General features: G+C 34.2%; 1 protein-coding gene across 5 annotated transcripts in view; it reads right to left on the bottom strand.

Annotated features, from left to right (window-relative positions):
- Positions 1–224: 224 nt before the first annotated feature.
- The window catches only part of WAC (WW domain containing adaptor with coiled-coil), an 88880-nt gene continuing 78401 nt past the window's right edge, over positions 225–10703 (bottom strand). For 4 of the 5 annotated variants that reach the window (XM_087823734.1, XM_087823749.1, XM_087823725.1 and 1 more), the window contains 4 exons: positions 7167–7288; positions 5263–5449; positions 4180–4307; positions 225–3127 (listed from right to left, as the gene is read on the bottom strand). In XM_087823734.1, the coding sequence (XP_087679860.1) occupies positions 3058–3127; positions 4180–4307; positions 5263–5449; positions 7167–7288 (507 nt within the window). In that variant the 3' untranslated portion in view covers positions 225–3057. The remainder of the gene's footprint in view (positions 3128–4179; positions 4308–5262; positions 5450–7166; positions 7289–10703) is intronic. The other variant, XM_087823729.1, reaches the window with a different exon arrangement.

Below are 10703 nucleotides of genomic sequence, written 5' to 3'. Positions count from 1 at the left end.
GAAATCAGGGGGGGAAATGTGTACAGCAAATTAGAACAGGATCTAAAGAATATCCCAACTTTTAAGCCAAAATTTTTATTAAAATACTGCAATTAAGAAATTATATTGTGACTAATACATGACAACTATTAAAATTCTAGCAGTGATCTGGCATTTAATTTTCTTAAATGCAAATTATGCATTCTAAGACTTTCAAAACAGACTGTTCTGAAATAACTGCACAATATAGTCAAAACATATTTATTACTCTTTAGTGTCATGTTGTACACTCCAGTACAAATACAAGAATATAGCCATATTTACAGGTATTGAAAGGAAATCCGTATATTCAAACCCCACATCTAAATACAGTAGCGTTAAGTCCTGATTAAGCCCAAATCAGAACTAGAACAGTTCTGATTTGCAGAGTGACTTACTTCACGCCCTGTCCCCTCCCCTGGGAAGTAATCCCTTAAAGCTAAGGCTGTTTAAACAGAACAATGGATTATTTTTGAAATGGGGTAACAATTCATTCTTTGCAAAGTTTTAAGCACCTCCTTTCCAAGATTTTACAAGTGTGAAACATATATAAAATTAGAAGATAAAACAATTCACTTGGGCTATTAAAAGCATGATGTCTTTAAAAAGGGCTGAAGCATGGAATTTTCGGTGGGCTAAAAATCTGGAAATATAGTCCAAGTTTTAAAATTAAAAGTTAGTTGCACTACACAGAAAAAATAGTAGGGAAGCTGGTTTTTCAGCTTAGAGACTTCCAACAGACCCACCTTCACAAAATATATTTTAAAAGGCCAAAGATTTATTTTAATAAATAGTCCCTGGTTACCTCAAGGTTAGTAGCTGGACTCCATGTCTGTATTAAAGTGCAATATTTAAAATAATTTACTACAGAATAAGTGATTTAAGTATTGTAAAAATAGTCTACAAAAAATTTTAATTTTCTGTGTTTAAAAATTCACCAGGAAATTCAAATCAGGCATCTTCTATATATGAATTACCATATGATCAGGAAACTTTTGCCTACCACATCGCAAACTGCTTATTTCTTTCCAGGAAATATACAGGACTGTATCAGTAAGGGTTCTGGCTTAACATAGCTCTTCGGAGTTTCATTTACATGCACTAATCAAGTCCAGCAAATGTTAACAATCTCACAGGTATAAACATTCCATGACGATATAAGTTATGACATTTGTTTCTTCTTACATTTTAAAAGTATGCTCAAGTTACAATAAAAAAAAAAAAATCAGTCTCCAGTATAAGATTCTAATTCCTCTTAATTATACTGGAACATTTTTGTATTTTAGAAAATATCCATACTATCACTTACAGTTTACTTTTTAAAATTTATTGAAAAGTCTGAGCATTATCTTCTATACTTTAAATATGTTTAACGCAACAAGAGCAATTTCAAAATTTTAGTATCCCAGAATGTAATAACAATGTCTAACATCACAAAATAAGCCCTTGGTGCTGGCAGTTCTCTGAAAGCACATGAACACATCTGCCTCAACAGGAAAAAAAGGCTCTAAAATTGGGTAAGATTTTGATTAAGATTTTTCTGCATAAACCCTTGTGATTTGATATAATATTGGCAGTGTCATGCTAAGGCCAGGTGACCAATATTTTAGCAAAGAAAAAAAAAAAAAAAGCCAAGGTAATTTTATAGTAGCAATAGTTTCTTTTTTTATTTTAATATACTTTAGGAAAACAATATACAAAGCTGAGCTTCTCCACCATTTCCAGCTAACAGTAGGAAGCTCCAATTACACAAATTTAGCGTTTTGTGATGGCTAAGAACAGCAGTCAGCACCAGACTTGAACAGTTAGCTACAACACAAACATCCTTCAAAATGAAATGTCATAATAGCAAGACAGGTAAACCAGGATTTAACAAATGACAACCACTTGGGAAGTGATTTAATCATTCTTGTTGAATTTCATATTTCATTAAATATCTTATACACATTTCCTGTTAATCTGCTTTAAATGAAACCTCCCTTAAGGACTTATTTCAATTAAGTATAAATATTCAACAAGAATAGTTCTGATAAAGAATCCCCAGGTAGTTTAAATTCTAATATGCATTTGACCAAAGGAAAAGAAAAATAACATTTTATTTGTTTTAACATGTTTATTACAACAGATACAATTCACATCTGACTAGCTTTGTTTCCTCTTTCCCCTCCCACAACCATGTTCATTGGGCCATTTCCTTACATTTGAGCAATCAATGTACTTTCAGCACACACTCACGTCCAGCAGTACTTTTAGGTCCATTCCATTCTTACAGGGTGCAAATGGATTTCAATAATTTATACAAACAAGTGGGTTATGCTCAATCACTGCAATTTTAAGCTACTGTACACAGGAATGAAAAGGTTATAGAAAAGTGCCATAGCAACAGTGCCTTAAGAAAGGAGAAAAAAGAGGAGACTTAAAAAAAAAATGGATAAAATCAGATCAAGTATTTCAGAGGGAAATGGAACACACGGGAAATGAAAAAACATTTCTCTGCAAAACAAACGGAGAAGCACTGCTCTTGATCAGGTGCAAGTGTGGAAATAGTTGTTTCATGATACTTTGTACACTGCCCATATGGTTCAAAATTGTATCTCCTTAGACACAGATCACCTGGCGCTTGCACTGAATTTTTGAAAATGCAAGATTTCTGAATGATAAATTAAACCCCCCCCTTCTTTTTTCTTAAAAAAGCTAATTTTGCAGACAGGTTTACATGTAAAAGGCTAGGTATTTAGCCACCTCAGCATTAATTAGTCTTGGATGTCTAAGCTCTGTTACACATGGCTTCCCATGGCTTCACTCTACAAAACATATTTACAACGTGAAGAATACATCTACATTAAATCTACATTTCAAGGGTTTTACAAATCAATCTTGTCTCTTTCCCCTGAATTAACTCTCACAGACCCCCGTCCTTGTCATTTCTTTGCCCAGCTTAACGGTCCAAAGTCTACTTAAATGCAGATCAAAAATGTTAAGATTGGGCAATAGATTTACAGTTCCTGTACGCAAAACCATGTGCAATTATTCACATCTTCACACCATGAAGGAATTCTGATTTTTTAGCTTTTCGAGTTCCTTAATTTGTTGTCTCAAAAATAGTATCCTGAAAAAAATGAGAAGGCATTAGCAGTGTGTGGTCATATAAATGTTACAGAAAAACCAAACTTTTAACAACAAAAATATCTTAAAGAAAACGAGTTACTACTAGTTAAGATAAAATAATTAAAAACTGATGTCTTCCGTTAAGACAAAATAACCATTGAATATATTACATAAAAATGACAAAAGTTAGAATGTTTGCTAGTTTTCAATTTCAATAATTAATTTGAATATAAAGGTTGATATAAAATAGTGTTTACTGTATCATCACACATACACAAAGGCAGTGGATATTATGAACATGAGATAAACCTAATATTGCATGTTTTCTGAACTACGCTATAATAAGTCTAGTAATTAGGGAATTAACTATGGGCAAGAGGCTAATCGTTTTGAATAACAGTTCTTGATATAAATGTAAGTTCATAAAAATGGAGACAAGTCAAAGTCCCACAGACATGTATATCTAAAACAAAAAATAAAACCCAAACTCCACAGCTAACTAGATTTCCATAACCTTTATAAAATCTCTTCTATACTGGCTTGATATTTGCTGTTTATACTGTTTTAATAAATTGAAATAAAAAAATAGTATAATTTCCTAAAAGCTAAATAATCTGTCTAGCAAGTCAAAATAAAGTTAAGCTTTATGTATGTTACAACTCTGTTCAGAGCAATCCTAGAGTAAGAAAAATCCCAGTTGATACTAAAAAACACCTCCAGATATTTTAGTAATTGAGACGTTAGATAAAAAACTCAATTTTTCCAAAATTACTATAAATCCCAACTTGGTATTTTACTAAATATGTGTGGTTTCATGACAAGATTAACTCTTATACAGACAGGATGTGAAGCCATTTGTCCTCAATTCTGAAACAGGTATTTAAAAATATCTATACTGTTTACCTGATGTAGATAAGTTACAGTGATATGGAACATAATACAATATATCAAAGAAAGATTAAATTTCATTTCTGAAATTTAAAGTTATGTTCTTCAGTCTGATTTAAGATGTATAATGCTAAGAAACAAAAATTATTTCAGTGAAAAACCTACCTTTGCTCTCTCAAAGTTGCTTGAATTTCACATACTCGGACTAAAGATCTTAAATTTTTTAATTCAGTACAAATTTCTGACATGTGAACACTCCCCATGTTATGGGCTTCTTCTCGCAATCTTGATGCCTATAATTATGGAAAACCACATAACATACAAGTCACATATAAAAATAAAACATTAAATTTTTGAGAACTTTTTACCAAGATTACAGAATAATCATTTTCCTTTAAACCCACAAAAATGCTGGTGAATATAAGGGGGAAATGATTTTCTTTAAAAGAACAAAACAAAAAACTGTCTCATACAGTGGAAGGTGCTTAGAACAATATATCACTAGGATAGTACAATTCATGATTTGTCATTAATAAAAGATGCTGACTCAGCCAAAGCCAATTTCAGGTATAACACTGATAAAAGGGCCTCACTGTATTCTTGTATCATGAGATACACAATATACCTCTGTGAACTTGTGGAACATTTCAGATGGTCAGTTATCTGATAAAAAGTTCGTGAAGCCAATGGCAATAATTTCAGAATAATGTCCTAAGGGCCCTCATTCTAAATAAAAATGTTTAACTTCTAACAGTTTAGTCTAGTGGGAGAGTCGTAAGATTAACAGTATTAACAGGTTCTAAAACTATCAGAATGACTGGATGAACGGAAAAAGCACACTAGCTCTAAACCATACCACTGTATCAATGAGGTGACTTTGGTATAATTTATTTGGTCTTAAGGGCCTCATTGATAAAATGGGAAAACTCACCATTTGTACTGGTTAGCAGTTTAAGTGGAGAAAACAAAGCACTTGACACAGAACTAAATGCTGTACTTATAGTAGCTATAAATGATAATTACATTAAAATATTTTATGTGAAAGCACAAAAGTGACCTCACAAATACCCTATAGGTAAGTATGTATCAAATATTTTATAAAATAATTAGACAATCTAATTAGAAGTTAGTTGTTTTAAATATAGCTTGAATTTAATGGTCCAGATCAGATTTTTTTAAAAGTAGATTTAAATTATATTTTTTTAGTCATCCAAAGGTAAAACATCTAATGTGAATCAAGCAACATACCTGCTTCTCTGCATGATCTGCAGGCCATCCTTGAACATGTTTTATGAGATTTTCATTGAAGTGTGCTGCTAGCGTAGGTGTTAATGAACATGTAGTTCGGGTAGATGAATTCTGTGGTACAACTGCTGCATTTGACGCATTACTACCAGAAGTATGATTTGGACCAGGTGATGGACTTCTCTGGCTACTGGAAGAGAAAACACAATTGAATGTGTAGTATATCTACAAGTAGGTATCCTAGATATTGTATGTCGACACTGTCTATTAAAGACATCCAAATACCTAAGAAAAATTTGTTATTTTAACATTAACAGAATTTAAAATTCAAAGTACATTTATACCATATATTCCTCAACACACTTTGGGGGGGGGGGGGCCTTTTAAAACTAATGTCAGAGTCAAATTTAAAATAACAGTGCTCTCAAAATTTGATAGCAGAACCTGAAGACTTAGTATACCACAAACACTAATAAGAATGTCACTAAGAAATGGTCACATTTTGTTTGTTTTGTTAATCCTCACCAAAGAATATTTTTTCCACTGATTTTTAGGGAGTGGAAGGGAAAGAAGGAAGGAGAGGGAGAGAGGCATTGATTGGTTGCCTCCCGCACTCAATCAAACATGCAACCCAGGTATGTGCTTTCAACTGGGAATGGAACCCAAGATCCCTTGGTGCGTGGGCCGATGCTCTAACCACCGAACACACCGGCCAGGGAAAAATGATCACATTTTAACACTTGTAGATACAAGGCACACCTGAATATTATCTCTTAAATACATGTAGATAAGGAAGGGAAAATATATATTGCTCTTGATTAACATCAGGAAAAAGTATTGAATCAGAGGGTGAAATAATGAGAAGCAAAATACAGGCATTTTATTAGATAGCAATGAATGAGTTTAGTGGCAAAGACCAAAAAAAGTTAACACTGAGATTGGTTATCTTCTTTTAAAACTATATGGTTTAGGCTAAGGTTTGGGGATATGGTGGTTAAGAACCAAAAATTTAATCACCCAATTTGATTTCCTATGTGCTTCACCAAACTTGGCTCTGAATGAATTTCATTTATTTTCAAAAACTAAATCTCCCAAAAGATGAAGAGTTTTCATCACTGAGGATACTTAAAATAATACTGAAGCCTCTAAAGACAATATAAAAGAAGAATTTCCCCCAAATGGTCTGAGCAATGGCAACATTGCTGGAGTAAGTAGACAGCTTCCCAAGGTAATTATTTTGAAGGGAACAACTCTCATTTGGAAGTGTAAGTTCTGACATGCTTGTTTAGAAAACAACAATAAAAAGAACAGTTGAATTATTTTGCCCCCTCATAGCAAGAAATAAAAACAGGGAAATCAATCAAATGAAAATCATTTAAAGCTGTATTTGTTCGTTAACAAAGAAAAATGACAGCACACCACAGCTTTATATGACAAGTAATCCTTATAGGAGCAGAGTTGAAGCAAAGAGGAAAACCTGACACACACCAGTTGGCAATTATTGGCCCAAGTTTTAGTTGCGAGAGTTTTGGCTTCATCAGTACACTCAAATCTAAAGCTGCTATAAGGAGGTTAAAAATGTCTCATTTCCAACAAATAAAATATTATAAAACCATGTGCCCTCTTTGTACAAATATTACATATTATTACTCCTATCATATTCTACTAAGTGAAATTCTGAAGAGCCACTATCCTCAAAATAATCCTGGCTTCACTACTAGAGACAACAATCTACTTGCTGCAGATTTGCCTTTGTTATTTTTGTAGCACATAAAACTAAGTTAGGCTCTCCATGGATGCTTCCAAGATCAAGTTCTATTATATATACATATTTATAATATTTGAACAATGCAGTATGCCATATAAAGGAAAAAATAATGTAGTTTCAACACATAACATCAACTTACTTTGAGCGCTGAAGACTTCGAGGAGAGACAGGTTCATGACCTTGTGGTTTGTCAGCAGTTACAGGCTGCTGCTGTGTGGCCGATTGTGAAACTGGTCCTTGCTTAACTACTGGAGTAGTAACCTGAAATGTCAAAATCTGGTGAGACAAGCTTCTATCACAATGGCAAATGGCATGGAAACGAAATCAGAAGTTCTATTAATAAAACTTCCCAATTACTTTTATTCTTCAGTGATTTTTAAGCTAACAAGAACTGTCCTAAATTGTTTCCCAGTAAGACTGATATTAGTGATACAGGCAGACAATAGTCCTCCCACCTAGCCACAGAGGATACGTTCTAAGATCCCCAATGGAGGCCTGAAAACCACGGATAGCACCAAATCCTATATATATAGCAGGTCCTCAAATAATGTCATTTTGTTCAATGTCCTTTCATTGTAAAGTTGATAGAAATTTAACTCTTGTTTTATATCAATTAGCCTACAGTAAAAAGTGGTTTCATTATACGTTGCTTTGCTTAAAATCACAGAATCAATCGACGGTGCTAAGCAAGTAGTTAGTACAGTATATACTGTTTTCTCCTATACGTACACATCTATGATAAAGTTTAACTTATAAATTAGGCATGGTAAGAGATTAACAATAACAACTAATAATATTATAGAACAATGATAACAATATACTGTAATAAAAGTTATGTGAATGTGCTCTCTAACTGAGATGGCTACTAAGTGACTATATGGGCAGGTAGCATATACAGCATAGATATACTGGACAAGGGATGATTTAGTGCAGGGAGAGATGAAGCAAGATAGTGCAAGATTTCTTAAGGGCACTCAGAATGGCATGCAATTTAACTTACGAATTGTTTATTCCTGGTATTTCCCATTTAATATTTTTGTTTTTATTTTTTATTAATTTTAGAGAGAGGAAGAGGATGGAGAGAGGGAAGGAGAAAGAAGGAGAATAGGAGAGATGGAGAGAAACATCGATTTGTTGTTCCACTTATTTATGCACTCATTGGTTGATTCTTTTATGTGCCCTGACCAGGGATCGAACCCACAATCTTGACAGGCTGGGATGACACTCTAACCAACTGAGCTACCCAGCCAAGACCCCATTTAATATTTTGAACAGCAGCTGACCATGGATAATTGAAACAGCAGATAACAGAGTGGGGACTAACTACTTACTTGTGTAAAGTACTGTCATTTAGGCCCCCAAATTCACATACCCCTCCAAATCTAAGTAATAATCTTAAACACCATAAAATCTAGAGAATAAGGAAAAGTAGAATGAGTTTCCAAAGGTCATGTAGTTAGAAGAGTCAAGGTTTGAAACCTGGATCTAATTTATTTATACAATAAAATGGCACATGGTCATAAAATTACTTTCTTAATACACCAACATAAGAAACAAGTTCTCCTGATTTTGAGCCCAGTTTTTTTTCCAAGACACTTTAATACCTCTTCTGATTTACAGTCATGTGCTGCATAACCTTTTGGTCAAGGAAGGTGCATACACTATAGAGATCCCATAAGATTATAATAGATCTGAAAAATTCCTAATGCCTAGTGACATCTTAGCCCCTCAGTGACATCTTGGCCACTTAAAGTCATAACATAATGCATAATTAAATATTTACCATTGTGTTACAACTGCCTAGAGTATTCAGTAAGTAACATGCTGTACAGGTTTTGTAACCAAGGAGCTGCAGAGGATCAGAATTTGTCACCCTAAAATATGTCTACCTGGCATAAGGCTTATTTTAGGCTAATTAATTTTAAGAAACAAAAGACATGAAAACCAAGCAGAATTAAAAGACATTTATATTTGCAAGGGAAATCTCCATTTGTAAGGTTGTCTCCCTCAGTGTACCAGTAAGAGGGGGATATGTACAGAAACTCTTATCAATGCAAAAGACAAGAACTTAAACCTGCATAACAACCTTACCCTTTTACGGTGCTTTTGCCAGTAACAGCCCATATATGACTCCTCTCACCCCCAACATCTTTTTTTGTCTTCAGCTAAAGATGGTGTTTAAGGTGGTGGGTTCAGTCATTTTGGCAAGTTACTCAGTTTTCCTGGGTCTTTCCCATGAATACAGGAGGCATACATATTATTAAACTTTTGCTTTCCTCTTGTTAATCTATTTATTATTATAGTACATCTCAGTCAAGAAGCCAGAAGGGTTACTGGGAAAATTATTTTTCCTCTCCTACAGAGCAATAGGCAATCCCATACAGCCTAGGTGTGTAGGTCATACCACCTAGGTTTGTATAATTGCACTCTGATGTTTGCACAATGCAATCACCTAATGACACATCTCTGAGAACGTATCCCAATCATTAAGTGATGCATGACTGTACTGTTACTTCCACATCAGTAAAAATAAATGTTGTTACCCCACATAAATACAGTTGCTTAAATTTCAACCACATATGGAGACAAAGTATAGATTGGTCTATCAGAGAATGAGCTATGGCCCATACAAAATTCAACTTGAGTGGTCATCAAAGAGATGGTACCCTACAGACAGACCAAGAGGTCCATAGTTGCCAGTGGGGATGCACATACTATTCATATTCAGAAGCCACACAGAGAGAAAAGAGGCAGTTTTAAATATAAGCCCCAAATTAAGGCACAAAGGCAGATGGAGTCATCTGTGATTAAGTCATATCCTCTAGCAAAAGTTTTTCATTTGGATTTTTTTAAATGATTAACATTCTCCCAAACAAATCTGGATGGCCTTGCTACTTCTGAATATAAAACAACTCTTCTTTTATAAAGAACATTTCCATAAGATATACATAACATTGAATGTCCACTTATTTTTAAAAACAACCTGAAAAAGTTTTTGAATGTAAAAACCTGATATAAGGGATCTGAAATGCTAATTTTGAAAACTGACTGTAAAACCAATACTACCACTTACTTCATTTTTAGTCATCATTTGCTGTACTCTTAAGACACCACCCTAGGATAAGTTTTAAGCATTAAGAAAAAGATCTCTTTTGCTGAAACTCATATTTTAATTCTTCTCACATCAAAATATAAACAATAAGGTCCTGACCAGTGTGGCTCAGTGGATAATGCCAGCCTGCACACTGAAGGGTCTCGGGTTTAATTCCTGGGTTGCAGGTTCAATCCCTGGCCTGGGGCCATATGCAGGAAGCAACCAATCGTGTGTCTTTTTCACACACTCCCTCTCTCCCCTTACCTCCTTCCCCTTCAATTTTCTCTAAAAACCAATGGAAAAAATATCCTTCAGTGAGGATTACTGCCCCCCTCCAAAGAGAGAGAGAGAGAGAGAGAGAGAGAGAGAGAGAGACACACACACACACACACACACAAAGTAATCACATAATAAACTAACAATTGTAACTCAAAATTTTAAGAATCGAACTAGATTGACCCTAAACCATACATAGATAAATGGCTGAAGCAGGGAAGAGATGAGCCAATAGAAGACCTAAAACCTGGCTTACCACCAATTTCCAGCTATGTTTCCATGCACTCTTATGTTTAGGCTTCTGCT

This window comes from Miniopterus natalensis, chromosome 1 (genome assembly GCF_054644295.1).
Source record: "Miniopterus natalensis isolate mMinNat1 chromosome 1, mMinNat1.hap1, whole genome shotgun sequence".
In the NCBI taxonomy this organism is placed as follows: Eukaryota; Metazoa; Chordata; class Mammalia; order Chiroptera; family Miniopteridae; genus Miniopterus; species Miniopterus natalensis.
The sequence above is the reverse complement of the archived record's forward strand: the minus strand, read 5'-3'. Positions and strand labels throughout refer to the sequence as shown.